The sequence below is a fragment of the Podarcis pityusensis genome, assembly GCF_964106645.2.
Source record: "Podarcis pityusensis genome assembly, chromosome: 15".
NCBI lineage: Eukaryota > Metazoa > Chordata > Lepidosauria > Squamata > Lacertidae > Podarcis > Podarcis pityusensis.
Genome location: NC_138040.1, coordinates 33068793 through 33088225, shown reverse-complemented (window position 1 = coordinate 33088225; position 19433 = coordinate 33068793). Strand labels below are relative to the sequence as shown.

Sequence of the window (19433 nt, the reverse complement as noted above, 5' to 3'; positions counted from 1 at the left end):
TTTCTGGGCCCAATTCAAAGTGCTGGTTTTGACCCATAAAGCCTTAAATGGCTCAGGACCGCAATACCTCAAGGACCGCCTCTTTCCATATAAAGAGGACCCTGAGATCACCTTCTGAGGCCCTCCTTCACGTGCCGCCTCCTCGAGAGGTTCGAAGGGTGGCAACATGAGAACGGGTCTTCTCTGCAATGGCTCCCCAACTGTAAAATGCTCTCCCCAGGGAAGTTCGCCTGATGCCTTCATTATACACCTTTAGGCGCCAGGCAAAAACGTTCCTTTTAAACCAGGGCTCTGGTTGACCTGATTGACATCCTATACCCTTTTAAAATGTGACTCTTTTGTGGGGAGTGTTATTGGGTTATTGTTCTTATTTTGATTTTGTATATTGTGATATTTTCTGTGAACCGCCCTGAGACCTCTGAGTATAGGGCGGTATATAAATTTAATAAACTAACTAAATATTCTTTAAAGGGAGCACTGAGCTGGCTTTTCCCCAGGAGGGAGAAGGGCAGCCCGTCACTGATGGGTTGCCCTTCTCCCTCCTCAGGGAAAAGCCCCCAAGAGCCGCACACACGCTCCGCGTGGCTCTTTAAAGGGAGTGCTGCTCTTTAAAGGGAGCGCGGCTCTTGAGAGCTTTTGCGGGAGGTGGGGGAAGGGACAGAGTGCGACTAAGCCAGAAGCTAGAACAGCAAGAGGGAGCGCAGCAATCCCTCTTGCTGTTCTGGCTTCTGGGATAGCTGTGCAGCCTGCATTTTCTCCATAAGATGCACACACATTTCCCCTTACTTTTAAGGAGGGGAAAAAGTGCATCTTATAGAGTGAAAAAATATGGTAGATTTTAACACTTGCTGGATCCAGGGATTAGACAGGTCTGACACCCCACTCCCACCCCAAACTCATAACAGAACCTAAGTAACGTAAGCCATTGATTTCAATGAGTCTACTCTGAGTAGAACTAGCATTGGCTACAACCCCTTGTGTGCAAGCCTTTGGGAGCCAGAGATGCAAGAAGGCATCAGAGAAGGAAGGGAAAGGAAAAGTGATTGAGGCCAGTGTTGACCGCAGCACCCCTGACCATCATTCAAGGCACCCCAGGGTGCCACGGCACCCTGGTTGAAAACCACTGGCCTAAGAAGATAGATACCCAATTGGCCTCCTTGTGGTTCTTTTATAAAACAAATCACCTTCTGTGGTGCCACAGCATTTGTTTCAACATACAATTCTCCTTCTTGTGACATGGTACTCGTCATTTTTCCAACACTTCAACGCTGTCAGCTTTGTTATTGGGCAACATATACATATTGTTAATAAAAAAAAAATCCATTTAACGTCAAGCTACTTTTGCTAACATTAAGTTTATGGGATTGGGAATTTTTTGTTTGTTCTTGTTTTGATTATGTATTTTGTCTTATCATTTTGTTGTGAAGCGCCCTGTGATCTTTGGATGAAGGGCAGTATACAAATGTTGTTGTTGTTGTTGTTGTTGTTGTTGTTGTTGTTGTTGTTAGACACTTTGAATTCTGTTTTCCTATTTTGGCAATGCTGTTGTATTAAATCCCTTTCCTGTCTTTTCTGCCTTTCAGATCATGGTGTACATGACCGGCGGGACAAAAGTGGTAGATTCGGATTTCAACCGTCGGCTCAGCTTCCTCTATCCCATGCCTTTCAATAATGTCTCCATTGCAATTAATAATACCAAAGAAGCCGACTCAGGGCAGTACATGTGCACAGTGAACCTCCTCAACAGTGGGAGCGAGCAAAACATTGGACTCATCAACCTTACAGTCCTAGGTGAATTGAGCCTTGGCTTGCTGTGGGTTTGGGGGAACCTGGGGTTAGAGGTATTTCCTACTGTCCCGAGGGCACTAGGCAAGCAGCTACTTACAGCCCTCATTTTAGCACACCAGATTGAGTTCCTAAGAAAATTCTGCATCACAAATTCATATCACAAATGTGCTTAATGGTTGGGCGTAGGTTTTCTTCTTCGCTGGGTGGTAACATTTTACAAAGACAAATTTTGAAAATATTTTTAAAACAAAAACGTAGCAACAAGGTTTATCCCCTGTAGTGTCACTAGGGCAATATGAACCAAGGCATTAAGAATCAAAGCAGTCAGGATTTCAAGAGAGGTAGCTGATGTGGACACAGCCCTACAATGATTGCCAATGCTATCAGAACTTGGGATTGACAAATCTGTCAATTTCAGTTGCTCACACCCTAATCCTGTGAACTCCCCCCCTTTTTTCTAATGCTCTCATGAAAATGCACATATGCCTTTGTGTGCATATCTTCTAATATTTGCATCTTTGCATGCAATTTTCCTGCATTTAAAGATTTTGTGCACATTATTTTCACTAATGTATGTGTTTGGTGCACACTTTCCCCTAGTACAGTCGTACCTTGGCTTTTGAACAGCTTAGTTCTCGAACGTTTTGATTTCTGAATGCCACAAACCCGAAAGTGACTTTTCCGGTTTGCAAACTATTTTTGGAAGCCGAACGTCCAACGGGGTTTCTGATTGGCTGCAGGAGCTTCCTGCAGCCAATCAGAAGCCGCACTTTGGTTTCCGAAAGTTTTGGAAATCGAACGGACTTCCAGAACAGATTCCGTTCAACTTCCAAGGTACCTGCTTTTTCAGTACACCTTTTAGTTGTTGGAGATCTGCACTGCAAAAATGGGGCAAGTGTGAATTTCAAATGATAGTTGCATTTCAGTGCATGGGAAGCACCAAATTAGATAGGTTTGCATTAAAATACAAACTGAATCGATTTCTCCCTCTCCTTATTCAGAACCAGCTGCAGTGTTGTTTGTGGCCAGAAGATGGCAATGTTATAATTTTCCATCTTATTCACCTTCCTTAACTATGGACCACTTGATACAGATTTGTAAGCCTCATTATTTGCTTTTGCAGTTCCTCCATCCCTGCCAAAGTGTCAGATTCATGGAAGCCCTCGTGTCGGGGGGAACATTACCATGACCTGCAATTCTACTTTTGGCAAGCCTATCCCTAAGTATAACTGGAGACGCACTGGACCCACCGATCAAGTTTTCTTTGAACCTGTGCAAGGTAGGAAATAAATATGTCCAGAGAGGACTGAGGTGCAGAGGGTTTGGGGAGCCCATGCAATTTGTTGTTGTTTTGTCGTTTAGTTGTGCACTAGCATTCTGCAAATTGCTTAATGAGTTTTAAAAATATTTATAATCCACTCTTTCATAAAATATAACAACCTAGCCTACAACATATAAAACAAATACAGCTGGTCCTTAAATATCTAGAAGACGGAATTTGAAATATCAGCATGAGACGCTTAATCTCAGGGTCGTGGGTTGGGCAAAAGATTCGTGCATTGCAAGGGTGAACCTCGTTGTCACTTCCAACTCTACAATTCCATGGTTCTATAATAAAACATCAGTAGATACTGCTTGGTTTAAAGAAAAACTCATATTGTGAAGGCCTGTCTAAAGCACGGCAGTATTTAAATGGCATTGCAAGGAGGGAGGGACAGATCCTGATGAATATCTACTGGAAGGGAGTTCTACAGGGCAGGGTCTACCACTTTGGTCCTTAGTGAAGGCCAACCAAACATGAGTAGTGGGGGGAACCAGCAGAATTGCCCCATCGGAAGATCTCAGCGCTTGTAGATGGACTATAAGGGCTCAAGTGGTCATTAATTAATTAATTTTGTTTATTTCATAAAATTTGTGCACTGCTTAATTGTAAACAAACCGCAAAGCAGTTTACAGAGAGTTAATACCTCTTGCACAGATGAAGGCAAAGACCACATCTAAGGACCAGGCTTGAGGGGGAACCTGTGGCCCTCCAGATATTTTTGGACTACAACTCCCATCATGCCTGATCATTGGCCATGCTAGCTGAGGCTGATGGGAGCTGGAGTCAGGTTCCCCAAGCCTAACTTAGACGTAAAGACGTTTGAAGTACAGGAGGGGTTCAGCTTTGTCTCTGAATTGACAAATGGTGGTTTAGCTTTATGCGCAAACACAGCCTGTGTACAGCTGGGCTGGATCTATGTTGATCTTCTAAATGTTATTAAATTGAACGTTCTATAAGGTTCAGTGGCAGTTTCCCTTTGTTGGTGGTTCCCCACTCTGCAGCACCCTCTGGTGTCTCATTTTAATAATGCATTTTAATGTTATAAACAACGGGTGTAGATCTGTCCCTGGAAAATAAGGCTATCCATGGCTGCTGGTTGTGACAGCTGAGGCAGTATGCCTTTGAATAACGGTTTCCGGGATTCGCAGGCAGGAGCAAGTGGGTGATGTGCTCCTGCCCTGCTTGTGTTCTTTACAGAGGCATCTCACACTGTACAAAAACAGGAAGCTGGTCTGGATAAGCCTTTGACCCAGCAGAGCTCATTCCATGCTTTTAGGACAATATCGCTGGATGAAAAGATCAGATCCCAACCGAAATAAGCTGCTACTCTGAAGCCTTGTTTCTGTTGTAATTTTTGCAGACCGCAAGAGGGGGATTCTGAGGCTAAACAACCTCACAGCAGGTATGTCCGGAACCTATTTCTGCAATGCTTCCAGCGATGCTGGCTCTTCCAGCTGCACCATCGCCCTGGAGGTGTATCCACGTGAGTGCAATCTTGGTTTCACCCTACAGAGCTGCCAGAGAACCCTTTGCATGGAAATGGAAGCATCAAGGGTTCTTAACCCTCCCATACCCCGATTCTTTTCCCGCTGCACATTTTTGACATGACTAGGGAAGGAGAAGAGGGCCTGTGCTGCATTCTGGGGCCAGAGCAAGGCTGGATCTACACCGATATGAAAAACGCTATAAAAACACTATATAGCTCCCAATGCAATTTACTGTTGACGATAGATTGCTGCTCTATAGCGCTATCTGGTGTCACATTTTTATAACACATTTTTAACGTTATAATTGACAGGTGTAGATGAGTCTCTACTGATGTCAGGGACTGGGCAGAGGAGGAATGGTGGAGACCACCTCCCTAGCCTGACCCTTCCAAAGAAGAAGAAGACAGTTCAGAATTACAACAGGGGTTTGAGGGAGGTCACAGAGGCAGATGAGGGGTAAAGCTGGGAAATAATAGGAGAGGAGGAGGAGGAGGAGGAAGCACCAGGAGGGTGACAGCTGGCAGACACAGTGCCTTTAGAAAGTACTCCAGACCCCCCTATCCCAGAACCTGGCGAGCCTTGAAAGTAGGAGAGCAAAGAGCTCAAAGGAAGAGGGCACATTTCATCGCCCATGGCGATGACTCAAGAGGAAGTGGGAGAGATGGAGGGGGTGGAGATTCACTCGGGACAACACCATTATTCTGAGAGGCTGCATTCCCAAGCTTCTCTCTGTAAATATTGAATAAAAAGCAGATGGTAAGGACTTTTCCTTGCCTTGTCCATTCCTGGCAACCTGCTGTGGGGGTTGGTTCCTCCATTGCCTAACAACAATCCTCAATGGCTGTGTTGTATCTCCACTGTCAGAGGAAGTAATGCTTCTCAAGACCAGTTGCTGGAAACCACAAGAGGGGAGATCGCTCTTGTGCTCAGTTCCTGCTTGCGGTCTTTTCATAGACATCTCATTGGCTCCTGTGAGGACACGATGCTGGACTAGATGGGCCACTTGTCTGGTCCAGCAGGGCCCTTCTTTATGTTCCTATCGGATTTCTCTTCCCCCTCTTATTACCATTTTCTGTTTTCTCTCTGCTGTGACTCCCTTTGCAGCGATCAATGGAGCCATGGTGGCTGGTGCCGTCATAGGAGCCCTCATTGGACTTGGCCTGATCATTTTGTTTCCACTCCAGATGCTCTTCTACAGAAGGAAGATGAAAGAATCACAGGAGGAGATGGCCAATGAGATCAAGTGAGTGAAAATGAGGTTCTTAAATTGCCCCACAAGGCAGGCAAGTTGGGACCAAACATGACTAAAGAGGCTAAAATCTATGTGGAAATACTTCTTTTAAACGCAACAGCAGAAGACCGGTGAACAGATTGCTGTCTATGAAAGAAACAAGTGCAATAATATCAAACAGAAATGGACAACACATTATACCTGAATGAATCTCAGGGAATGGAGGAAATTGTCCCTTATTTCTCCCTACCTTGAAATTCATTCGGGTACAATGCATTGTTGATTTCCATTTGATATTCTTACATTCATATCCACAATAGCTGTTTCATACCTCTAGAGTTAAGTTAGTAGTTGTTTTCCAGTACTGTGTTAACATATTTCCACCTGCAGACATGAAAAAGATTGGTAGCTCCTAAACAGTAAATTATTGTGGTCATCTGTAAACAGATTTGGGATGCGGGTGATGCTGTGGGATAAAACCACAGAGCCTAGGGCTTGCTGATCAGAAGGTCAGCAGTTCGAATCCCCGCTACGGGGTGAGCTCCCGTTGCTCGGTCCCAGCTCCTGCCAACCTAGCAGTTTGAAAGCACATCAAAGTGCAAGTAGATCAATAGGTCTCTGGCGGGAAGGTAAACGGCATTTCCGCGCGCTGCTCTGGTTTGCCAGAAGTGGCTTAGTCATGCTGGCCACATGACCCGGAAGCTGTACGCCGGCTCCCTCGGCCAATAAAGCGAGATGAGCGCCGCAACCCCAGAGTTGTCCATGCCTGGACCTAATCGTCAGGGGTCCCTTTACCTTTACCTATAAACAGATTTAATAAAAGCTAGCCCTAGGATCAGGTTGCACCACTTGTTTCATAACAGAAACAGCAAACCAAAACGGACAGGTTCTTCCTCTCATTCCTTTCCCCTCACTAGTTCGTCTTTCTCTCTCCTCCCCCCCCCCAACCCCTTTGCAGGGAAGATGCTGTTGCCCCAAAGACTCTTTCCTGGGCAAAAAGTCCTGGCTCTGATATCGTCTCCAAAAACGGCACCTTGTCCTCCATGAACACGACCCGGGATCACAAACTCTACCCGTCCAAGCCGCCCTCAGACACGGCCTCCATCACCACAGCCACTGGGAGCACGGTGGGCTACAAGCCCCCTTTCAGCAACCACCGCGGCGGGACCCACACGCCGACGCCCAGCCTCTCCAGCCAGTCCTTGCCCCTCTACTTCCCACCGATGGCAAACGGGGTCCATTGCCACCATGCCAATGTGCCAATCCATAGGAACACTCTCCACAGGACAAACGGGGCTCAGCCACAGGCCCCCCGACTACACGAGCCTGCCGCCCCCACCCAAGGGCTCACCTCCTCCACCCTGAGCCGCATGGGGGCCGTACCCGTCATGGTGCCTGCTCAGAGCCAAGCAGGATCCTTGGTGTAAGAGCTTGGCGGTGCCCTCCAAGTGCTCCAAGTGGTTCTCGCAATCCCATGCAATGCAGAGAGGCTGGAAGCACTGATTCTGTGATGCCTGCCTGCCTTCAGAGCTCCTGGGCGAGGTTTTGCGGGTGCGCCGTTCGAAGGAGCAGTTTTCAAGGAACCACCATCAATGAGACTTTCAAAGACTTGTGAGATGGGCTTTTTGTAACACCTTTCAGAACTCTTCCTCTTGGTGCCCGAGTCATGTCCAGGAGCCCTCTTAACAGCAGAGGCTGTATCTACTCGAACAAATACCAGTGGATCTTTGCTTTGCAGGATGTGATTCATTCCTTTTTCTCTCTCTCTTATTGGAGGAAGCAGCTGTGCTGGGATTGGCCATCTTGACTTGGGGAAAAACGTGCCAGGGCAGATCTGAAACCTGCAGCCAGAGTGAGGTGCTTCCTTGACCCGCCTTTCCTGGGATTGGAGGGCATTGGGTGCTCTGGAGGAGATGGCAAAGAAATATTGCAGTTTAGGTTAAAGGGAAGAGGGGTGTGTGTTCTCTGAACTTGAGTTAGCGCGGGAAAGCTGCAGAGCAGCACCTCTCCTTTTTCAAGTTTCTAGACCATGGGAGATTCTTCAGAGTCAGAGAAGGGCTCTGTAGGATATCCAATGTCTGGTGCACCTTTAGATCATTGGCCACTTTCCATAACTTGGCTGAAGCAGAATGAATCATGCAAGCAAAGGAAATGTATGCACATTAGTTTGGTTTGCAGAATGTTCGCAGCTTGTCTCTTGCTGCAGAATTTGTATTATCTCGGCACAGAGAATACCCAGCCCTGGACAAAGAGCTTTGGTAGTCCAGTCTCTGTTTTGAAATTGCTTTTATTGTTATTATCGGGAATGGGGGAATGAAATGGGGTGTCCTCCATAGTATTCCAAACTTGTTGGCTAGTGTAGGTGCCACTCAAAATAGCAAGAGCCCTCTGGCCACCTGCAGTTCCCAGTTATTCAGATATGAATGTTGATGTGTAAATTGGATCGTTTTCTGTTTGCTATCAAGAGTCCCTGGGAGGGGAGGGGAGGCAGGTTAGGCTGAGAGTCTGTGATTTGCTTTGTCACTGAGCAGGAATCCCCCCGCACAAAAGTGGCCAGCAAAGGGAGGGTTCCCTTGGCTTTTCTGTTCGTTGCCAGTTAGGTGACCAACTTTTACTGCTGTTTTTAAATAAGGAAAGAAATGCAAGTTTTACAACTGCAAATAGTTTTTATTTTATTTTTTAAAGCTATTTCAAAATTGATTTGCAAATGCTGGGAAGAGTGGGAGTGTCTGTAGTACAGACATTGGACCTACCCTGCAATTTCTCTTTGTTTTCTCTGAGTAACCCCTGAATAGACTTTCCCTTCTAAACAGCTTCCTTGTGTCACTGAGCCTCTCCCGTCTCCTAAAAAAACTCCCACAATAACTTGAAGCCCAGTTTTGGATGAATCCTCGCAGTTTTGGCTTTAGGAACGGGGAATATTTGGCTGGTTTCTCCTGCCCCCTTGTGATGCACAGAGGAACTGTACCTGGTCAACAATTCCGCCTTGGGGATCTTCAATAATAAGATGTTTCTTCTTCCTGCCCTTCCCAAAAGCTTCTGCAACTAACCTGTATGTAACCTTATATCAGAATATCCTAACAATGGATTCTCTAAGGGCGCCTTCAGTATTTTAATACATATTGTGCAATTATGTTTATTCAATGGACTTTTGATCTTCTGTTCTTTCTTTTTTATAAACGTAGATCTAGCACATAATTTATACTTATAGGTATCAACAGGTCTGTGAATCCTGGCTAAAGTCCTCTAACCATTTTCATGCTGGCTAATTTTTTTTAATGGCAATGAGACCTTTCTGTTACATAAGAAGCTAGGATGGCACTGAAATATTTTTATGTACAGTTTGAAAAACATATTATTTTTCATAAATAAAAGTATTTGTTTTTTATATTTAAAAAAAATGGTGAAAGTGTTTGTTTCTGTGGCCTGTTGTGTATGAAAGCAGTTCCACCTCGAGGGCAGATTGTGTTATTCATTATTCTTACTGTATGTCTTTATTTTAAATATTCAGGGTAAATGACCTTGCAAGGTGTCTGACATAAAACTGCAACCATATGATTTCAATAAGAAACCATGCTTTAAGAGGGCAATTGAAAATAATTCTGAACCCAGCTGAGCAAACTGCAAAACTAACTAAACTATCAAGGAATAGCTTAAAGATCCTAGAATGGTACTAAAACAGAAAAACTGGCAGGTATTAAAAACAGCAGGAATAAAATAGATTGATTTGGGAAGGCTTAGGTGAAAAGAAAAGTTTTCAACAAATATCGACAATCTAACATTGTTGGCACAATGTTGCTAAAAGTGTATGTGACCAGGTTGGGATGTAGCTGGAGAGACAGTTCCTCAAATGCCCTGGTCTGGAACTGCACAGGGTTTTATATACCTGTAGCAAAACTTTGAATCTAGTACAGTAGCAAACTGGCAGCTGTGACGTGGGTGGGGCTGTTGTCTAAACCCCTGAGCCTCCTGGGCTTGCCGATCAGAAGGTCAGCAGTTCAAATCCCCACAATGGGGTGAGCTCCTGTTGCTCTGTCCCAGCTTCTGCCAACCTAGCAGTTCGAAAGCATACCAGTGCAAGTAGATAAATAGGTACCATTGTGGCGGGAAGGTAAATGACATTCCCGTGCGCTCTAGTTTCCGTCACAGTGTCCCATTGCACCAGAAGCAGTTTAGTCACGCTGTCCACATGACCCAGAAAGCTGTCTGCAGACAAACGCCGGCTCCCTTGGCCTGAAAGTGAGATGAGCGTCGCAACCCCATAATCTGGACTTAACCGTCCAGGCCTCCTTTACCCTTTTTTTACCTTTTACAACACTTGTAACAGGAGTGTCAAAAGTTGTCCATAGGTTGCCCTAGAGAACAGCCACACAGGAGAGTTTTATGCCAGCTGCAGCTTCCTAACCAAAGGAAGCCCCAGCACGTTGCAGTTATTGGGTCCAGAAGCTACTAGGGCTTAGACCACCATTGTGGCTGGCATACCAGCCAAAGCTGACAGCAGGTACTTGGGCACACACATAAGACCGTCAGCCTCCCGAGGCAATGCTGAATCAAGGAGCAACCCCAAATCTGCGCCCCTGTTCTTTCAGAGTGAGCACAACCCCATATAGAACAAGCAAACGGACAATTTCCCCGACCTGGGCGCACTCGAATCCAGAGCCTCCATTTCGCTGGGAATCAGGTTTTTGGCTGTCATCCAGCCCATTACCTGAGTCCAGTCGCAGGTTCAGGACTTTCACAATGCCACCTGATCCAGATGTCTTAGAAATATTCCCTGTTCAAACTCATAACCTTAGGTATGACGCCAAAATGTGTCAAGTCAAGTCCCATGTTGCACCCATGTCCACTGTAATAAACAAAAATCTGCCCTTGTTCCCTTATGGGGGACACAAGAGCCCTTACAGAGTCCTTTGCAGGTTCTCCATCGGTTGGAGAAAATAACAGAGGCCGAACAGAGAACATTGAGAAGCAAAGCAGCTAGTAAGCCTGATCTTTATTGAACTGTTGCAACAGGGTGCCCCCTTCACATGCAGGAGGAGGACCTCGAACAAAGGTGTGCCCGCCCCTATATAGACATTTTAAATTGCCCACCCTGGAGTTCAATACCACCCCCAGAAACATCATACATACATCACAGAAGGGGTGTAGCTCAAGACAGCCCCCCAGACACATCATACCTACATCACAGAAAGGGTGGTCTACAACAGAAATCTGAGTCCATTGTTTATCTCCTGTCGTTGTTTATCTCCTGTCTGACAGGTTACCTGTTAATGCTTACTTGATTGGATACCCTGAGGAGCCTGGCCAGTCTGACAAATACTTAGTTCCTGGGCCAGGTCACAGGCTCACACTATTCATACACAGATATACCCTTAAGACAGGTTTTGTGAATGAAAAGACAATGGGGAGGCTTTTCCATTTTCCTTTGACCTTGCAGAGAAAACATTTGGTCAGCTTGGGAGACAAAATGGCTCCAGGGCTGCCTCCTCTGCTGCCTCAGACATGTGGCCCATACATTTATGTACGTGTTTGCCTGGCAAATCCATGAACATTTATTATATATATAAAAGACCTTAATTTTTTATTTCACCACAAACAGCCAATCCTGCAACAGCTAAATGTCCGGGTAGCATATTTTGTGCTCTGTGGAGAAATTTGGTAAGATGTGCTAGGACCGTGGTTCCCAACCTTTTTTTGGCCATGACCCACCTAAGCACCTCAAAAATCCTGACACACACCCCCAGTGACATATAATCCTTGTTATTCAAAAAGTGAACTCCTATTCACATGGAGGAAGCCTAAAAGGCCATTAACTTGGTCTAAACATTATCAAATTGCCCCCTTAAAAAATTAAATTGCCCATCCCCATGGGGGTGGCCCCCATGTTAGGAATCACGGTGAAAGGTGTCCTCAGCCCTGTTCTTAGCTTATCTGGAGAATAGTGTTTGTGCTGGGAAGGTGCCGCCCGATTCTTTTGACAGCTCTGTTAATAATTAATCTCCCAGTCTGATCTGTATTTCCTTTGCAGAGTCAATAAACGGAACTTTCTGTTGCTCCCAATTAAAAAAACCCAGATGTATCACTGAAGCCTGCATTTATGCGTAGGAGTCAACAGCCATCTAGTTAAGTTCAGGAGCATGCAAATGGATGATTCAGTTTAATAACTTCACTGCAAGGGTGGGGACTTAATATTGTAAGCAGGTCATTCAAACATTGCAATCAGGTGCTGGCAAGAGGCTTTTTGGGGGGTTCCCCCCCAACAATGGATTTTTCTGGGAAGTGTAACTCCAGATTAAACAGGAGGAAAATATTAGGGATGCACACTGGATCTAGATTGCCAGCTACACTGGTTTGAGAGACAACCCTGGATCTGGTCAGTCCAGCCAGAGTGGTCCAGTATGGTCAAAAAGTGGGGCGGCCAGCTTCTGCAAGGTTTAAAGAGCAGCACAGGAATGTTTGCAAAAGGGCTTTTAAACAGCCCCACGACACACTTGCGCACAAAGGAACATCTGCATGCTGCCAAACTGCACAGGGGAAGCAGCACTGAGTTGCTGGTGGCAACCTCCTGAATCCGCTCATTCTTTTTTTTTAAGAATATTTTTTTATTAACCGACCAATCACATCAAATCAAACCAAATTACATAAATTCCAAATTACACAGCCGAATTTTAAATTTTTGTTGGGGGTACCCATATTTCAAGTTCCGAAGGGGATCCAATCAACTTCTTGCTGCTGTTTTAATGTCCACAAATCTAACCTTATGATGTTCACAGTACTATCCAGTCCTTTCTTATTGTTTTTCCACATCTCTTGTTGTTATTTTCATATATTTTTCCTTTCTCTTTGTGACCTCTGATAGTCTCCACAAGATGGTTAGAACAGTTTGTAATCCTGCATGGATATTATTATTTTTTATCCACTAGCCATATCCAGACGTTTTCCATATAACATCACTTCCATACATCAAAACAGTCTTAGTGTCATTATTCTTCACCAATCTGCCTCCTTTCTCAAAACCTCTGAGGAGATTCACCAAGAATGCAGTCTGACAAGTCCGTTCCTCCTCCCGGCTATAAATCCTTTGGCAAGATGGCGACTCCAAATTAATTGCTGCGCCATTCCAAAAGCTCTTATTGCTTCTCGATCTCCATAAAGCATACTTTTGGTTAAAGTTTATCTCCACACAGACCTTAATCATCCTGCTTGGGTCAGTTCAACCGATGATTCTAATGAGGAGGGGTTCTTGTAAATCACATAGAAGGAAAGTAAAAAAGGTTCCCCCCCCCCCATTCAGTCCCGTTGTCAACATACCCAGCCTTTGGTGTATCTTCATTGTAAAATATTCCTGTTTCTCCATCCCATCGTCTTCTTTCGCAGAGGTCACTTAAATTAGCAGACTTCACTCCCCTTCTTCACTTGAAATATGTGCATTTGCTTCTTTTGTAATTAATTATTCCAAATTGCTGCAGCTAGTGCGCGATCAGAGACAGCGTCCAGGAGAGCCGAGGTCCACACGGGGGCATTCTGACTAGGGCCCTCACCCCCTTCTTTCAAATTAGGGGGTGATTTATGGGCACAGCAGGCAAGAGCAGTGTTCCCCATTTCCTTGGGGCAACAAGGGAGGCTGCCTACTCCCATAACAGCCTCTTAATTACCCCGTGTGGGTCGGAGAGATGGTATTGTCGGCCATCTTCCAATGCGCCCCTAGTGGCCCCCCCTGAATCCACTCATTCAGACTGCCCATTGGATCTGTGGAGCAGAAGATGACTTCCTCGTTCAAGCAACAACTTCTTCCTGAGCTCTGGTGCATTCCTGTATCCTTGCTGTCCTTTAGTCCTGACAGCTGTCTTGCTCCTGCTTCCTGACTACTAGTTTGTCCCATACCTCCTGACTCATGTCTAGCTCCCAGCCATGGTCCAGCCCTGACATCTAGATGCCACAAGGCTGACAAGGACAAGGCCAGAAGGACCTTCCAGGGAAGGAAGTTTCACAGTCTGGGTGCTGCAACCAAAGAAGTCCTGATCCATGTTTTCAGCAATGATGCTTCTGGTGGTGACAGGATGCAGAACAAATCCAAAATACCACATTGGACAGGTAGGGTCATGTCAGAGTGGATGGTTCCCAAATGATTTAGGACAGGGATCAGGAACTTGTGGTGCTCCGGCTCTTGCTAGACCACAGCTCCCCTCGTTCCTGTTGGTTTGGGCTGATGGGAGTTGTCGTCCAACAAGATCTGGAGGACCACAAGTTCCCCATCCTTGATTTAAGGCTTTCGAAGTGTGCTTTGAATTAGACTCGGAACCAGGCCAAGAGCCAGTGGAACTAAAATAATAGTAGAACATCCTCAAGAAAACATCTGCCCTTGGACCACAGCATCCTATAACTGCTTTCTGACTGTTCTTCAAATGCAGTGTGCACTCAGATAGTCAAACCAAGCTGCAGGACAGTGGCCATGGAAGGGGCAGCTGGTGCCACCAGCTGAAATGTTTAAGCAATCAGGATTTCATTTGTTGCCTTATTGAGGAGGAGGCTTGAGGGTAGGATCGGAGTCAAGTTTTAAATTGTTGCAAAGCTCCATGCCTCATGACGTCACAAGCACAAGCCAATCTGAGCCCTGCACATATAACTTCAACTGGCAACTAGGAAAACCAATTTGCCCTGTATAAATGTGAAAGTGGTGAGTCTTGTCTTTCCAGAGTGCAGTAACTCCTATCTCTTTCTGTCTCTTGTACATCTGTTACTTTTTCCTTAGAGAAGTCATATCCCAATTTTTCACTGTTGGTTTGGGTGAGAGGTACAAGAGCCCATGGTATTTCTCTTCCTAGGTTACCTCTTGTCCATCACAGAGGATGCAGCTACTTGGACTCTGGAAGATCCCCATAAGGACTAAACTGAGTGCGCACACCTGGCCCAATCACAGGTGTATGTGTGTGTGTGTGTGTGTGTGTGTGTGTGTGTTTTAAATCATCTGGATTCCAACAGTCTCCTATCAAAATGTGGGGTCAGATTTATGTAATGCTGGGTGTACTGGGTAAACTCTTGAGAGTTCTTGAGTGATGTCTGCATTTCGCTTGTCTCGTCAATACATTTTAAACATTTTGCACCTTGCTTTCCCATGTCTGCATGACAACTTGTTCTTTGAAAATGAAATAATCAAAAGATTGGCATAAAAAAATTCTAATAACAATTAACCTAAACACACACACACACACAGAGAGAGAGCAAATTAAATAGTGAAGATGTGTGCAGTTGTGTCAGCAAAATACTTGGAATTGGAAAAGGCTTAGAAAACAAAATCATTTCACTTTGCTCCTAGAGACCTTTTGTAATAGGCAACTAATAAAGGAAATTAATGTTTGCAATAGTGATATACCATAATGAGTGAGCACCCACTGTGTATTTCTTATTTTGTGAACTGGAGATGGATAAATCTGTCCATGTCCAGTCTCAAGTTCATTTCTCCACCTTTCCACATCAGGTTGTATTTATATATATATATATAAAAATAAAAGTCATTGTGAAAATTCACCAGCAAATGTCTCCTAATATACAATGTTTTGGCAAAGCAATTTCCCCTAATATGATGCATTTTTTGTGTTATAGTCACTGATATAAAGTATGCTTTTAAAGGCACACTATATGCATTTTTGCACACAGTCCTTGGCTGTACTGCAAAATTCAAAGAAGTGCAGATTTTGAAGAATGTGTTTCAGTTCACATATTGCTTTGGAAAGCACAGTTTAGGTAGTCCTTTTTCCAGGGGTACTCAAATGTACACAGTACCAGTACCTCATTTTGTTGTTGTTATAAAGTGTGGCACTTACTGTAACAACTTCACGGTGAGTACCGGCACCTATTTTTCTAGAAAATAAAAGCACTGGGTAGGTTCACCTGACCCTACTGATTTGAATTTTTCCTCCATCCTTTGTGTGACCTGCCCCTAAGCTGCAGCAAGCACTAAGGAGAAACATCTCCACCCTTTCGCATTGAGGGAGGCTCTTGTGCTTGAGGGTGGTTCAGAGCTTACGTCTCGGCTGTTTGTTTTAGCTCACGTACGAGATAAAAAACAGTCCTGCTTAGTCTCAGCAGAGTTTCAGCTTTTGCACCAAAAGTGACAGCCTCCCAGCAGAGCAATGGCTCTCACGGTGATTTTCCTGACTCCCTCCATCTCTTGTGGGCTGATTCTCATCTCAATCTTTGGTGAGTACCTAAGATAGTAGCATACATAAATGACCTTTTTTTTGACACCTGGGAACATTTAACCAACACCAACCCGACAAAAACGAAACCGAAGAACCTGCTCCCACCGCATTCCTAACTCTCTGGAGAGAAAGGCTGTAGACCTATACCCACATGCCTGGGTGCAAGTCCCATTGAACTCACTGAAACTTACTTCTGGGTAGACCTACCTCCACTTTCGGTTACAACTCCCCCACCCCAATTTTCTTTATTTTAGCAGCATAAGTGTGGGAGGGCAGGGAGTCTTTTAGTTGTCACCATCGTTAAACAACTCAAAGTCGGAAGTCCTCGAAGATCTACTTCATTTTATTTTTAAAAATATATATCTTTATTAATTGAAAATAAATACATTTATGAGAAAACAGATGTACATACAAGTAAACAAACATACAATCAAACAAACAAATAACAGAAAAATCAAACAAACCACCACACTGTAAGATACAAGAAGTTCAATATAATTATCATCATATATACTCCTGATACTGAACACAATTATAAAACTTATAGAGAAGAAATTAAAAACTGACTTCCAATTAATCTCGCTGTACTTTATCTATCCATTACTTTATACCACACAGTTATATATTTCTTATGTAATTTCTTTTTACCTCCCTACGAACTTATATTTATACAATACAGGGATCATTCTAATTCTGCCAATATGTTTCTTTTTATTCCATAGATTTCTAAATATTCTTTAAAGATTCCCCAATCCTTATAGACTTTATGTTTTGGTTGGCCTCTTACTCTTCCTGTTGCTTTCGCTAGCTGCAGATAATCTACCATTAGGATTTGCCAATCTTCCGTGTTGGGTATTGTGTTTTTCCAATTTCTTGCTCCTAAAATTCTGGCAGCCGTTATTCCGTACATGAACAATGTTCTTTTCTCACAGTCCTCGCCGATCTACTTCAATCTAGTTCAAAAAGTCCTTGCAGATCTACTTCAATTCACCCAGAGATTTGCCCACAATCTACCTTCTGCCCAGTCCTAGCATGCATGACTGCTGCAATCGTAACCACACTTATCAGAGACCATTATGCCCTGAACTAACCGGGAGACTCAGGAATCAAGAAGATAAAGACTTTTAAAAAAGAATGGGGAAATTTTTATAATTTATTTAGGAGACCATTGTAAACAAATTAAAACTTTAGCTGGACTATTAAGATTCACTTGTAAAGTAACGAAAATTATAGATAATTCATGAGTACAAAAACTATGGAAAATGGACTGATATGTAGCTGTAAATATTGGTATAAGGACTCCTGTAGGGGACAAGAGGAAGTCTGGAGATTCAGAGAACCTCAAAGAATGGTTATTTAAGTAATTTTGCTATAAATTTCTATTTGTAAAAACCAATAAAAAATATTTCATATAAAAAAGAGACCATTGTGTCCTGAAAAGCACAGGACTTGCTTCCTATCACTAACCATGCATAGGGCTTCAAGTCTCTGAGAATGGGCAGGGCGATGCCTGTACAGATTGTAAATGTGTCTGAGTATCTTTGCGTCACAGCTAATCTACAGGAACCACATCAATTCTAAAAGTAAACCATCTAAAGCCGTTTATGGTTAGTTTACTAGGTACATCAGAGGTGGGGAACCATGGGCCAAGGCGTCCAACACAGTCCTGCAGGCATATCTATCTGGTCACTGGGATAGTTGCTTGGCAATATCATCTCCCCAAGCCAGATCACTCACTGGTACTGCGATTTCTGCCTGGCTGGAACATGTCCCTCAGCTGGGACGGTGCCTTGTGCTTGCATCTGGATTTTGCAGGTGTGAAGAACCTTTGGCCTCTGGATGTTGCTGTAAGACAACTCCCTTCACTGCTGGCCATTGGCTTTATTTGCTGGGGCTGATGTGAGTTGTAGTTCAGCACATCTGGGGAGCCAGAGGTTTTTTCATCCCTCTGCTGCAGGGATAGGGTGAGTGGAACAAGCAACCTGAAAGTGTGTTTAGCAGTTTCTTGATACAGGAAGTACAAAAAAAAACAAAACAAAAAAACCAACCCCAACCAGAGATATGAAGATGCTAACAATCCTGTGCCCCTATTATTATTATTATTATTATTATTATTAGTCTTACAGGAAAAAGCAAGGGATGAGATAGCCAAAAACAGCTTTATCATGTATAATGAGAAAAGAATGCAAACTTACCAAACTTAAAACCATGGATAGAACTGGTCTGAATAGAGACATTGGATTCTCATTGCATTAGACATGATAAAGCTATTTTTGGCAATTTCATCCCTTGCTTTTCCTGTAAGACCAATTGCAGTCATTAATAGTCATCAACTGGTTTACCACACCTATCAGCCAATCACCCATTCCCACCACCCTTCTGAGTAATACCCCTTCCCACCCTCTCACTTTATATAAGGGTCTGGTGACTTCTGTTTCAGTGTATCTGAAGAAGTGTGCATGCACATGAAAGCTCACACCAATAACAAACTTAGTTGGTCTCTAAGGTGCTACTGGAAGGATTTTTTTTTTATTTAGTTTCGACTACGGCAGACCAACACAGCTACCTACCTATATCTAGTATTTATTAGTGCGCAGGTTGTAAAATTTGCCTTGGCTACAATTAAGTTGAGAGCTAGGCACCAAGGGAAATATCATAAGGGGGGAGTGTGAGATGTGGAGTGTTTAACTTATGCAGGTGTGATTTTGGCATTTTTGTATGTTTGCTTTGCTTTGCTGTTGTTGTTGTTCAGTTATAAATCAATCATTTGTATTCTATGCATTGTGACCAATTGTGACGGCTTATAGCATTTAACGAGGGACGCGGGTGGTGCTGTGGTCGAAACCACAGAGCCTAGGGCTTGCCAATCAGAAGGTCGGCGGTTTCAATCCCTGCGGCGGGGTGAGCTCCTGTTGTTTGGTCCCTGCTCCTGCCAACCTAGCAGTTCAAAAGCATGTCAAAGTGCAAGTAGATAAATAGGTACCGCTCCGGTGGGAAAGTAAACGGCGTTTCCGTGCGCTGCTCTGGTTCACCAGAAGCGGCTTAGTCATGCTGGCCACATGACCCGGAAGCTGTCTGCGGACAAATGCCGGCTCCCTCGGCCTATAGAGCGAGATGAGTACCGCAACCCCAGAGTCGTCCACGACTGGACCTAATGGTCAGGGGTACCTTTACCTTTACCTTTATAGCTTTTAACAATAAAGATATCTGTCAGGGCTGCAATAAACTGCAATAAACTGCAATAAACACTTTTGTATATAAGAAAAGAAAGGCGTTGGTCTTTTGTGAGCTGAGACTTGAGGCAGCCCTGACAATATCATTCATTCATTCTGCACTAAAACACCCAATCATTCCTAACCTGTGACTATGTTGCCTGCAGTGGATGGAGGTTGGAATCCCAA

At 44.2% G+C, this 19433-nt stretch overlaps 3 protein-coding genes across 3 annotated transcripts in view; 2 read left to right on the top strand and 1 right to left on the bottom strand.

Annotated features, from left to right (window-relative positions):
* ESAM (endothelial cell adhesion molecule) overlaps positions 1-9231 on the top strand; it is a 102668-nt gene extending 93437 nt beyond the window's left edge. Inside the window, exons 3-7 of the mRNA XM_080982517.1 lie at positions 1584-1791; positions 2912-3067; positions 4473-4595; positions 5704-5842; positions 6789-9231. Coding sequence (XP_080838643.1) covers positions 1584-1791; positions 2912-3067; positions 4473-4595; positions 5704-5842; positions 6789-7257 — 1095 coding nt within the window. The 3' untranslated portion in view covers positions 7258-9231. The remainder of the gene's footprint in view (positions 1-1583; positions 1792-2911; positions 3068-4472; positions 4596-5703; positions 5843-6788) is intronic.
* PANX3 (pannexin 3) overlaps positions 1-19433 on the bottom strand; it is a 200557-nt gene that overhangs the window by 32384 nt on the left and 148740 nt on the right. The window lies entirely within an intron of this gene.
* Positions 15894-19433, top strand: part of VSIG2 (V-set and immunoglobulin domain containing 2) — a 28902-nt gene continuing 25362 nt past the window's right edge. The window contains exon 1 of the mRNA XM_080982592.1: positions 15894-16030. Coding sequence (XP_080838718.1) covers positions 15964-16030 — 67 coding nt within the window. The 5' untranslated portion in view covers positions 15894-15963. The remainder of the gene's footprint in view (positions 16031-19433) is intronic.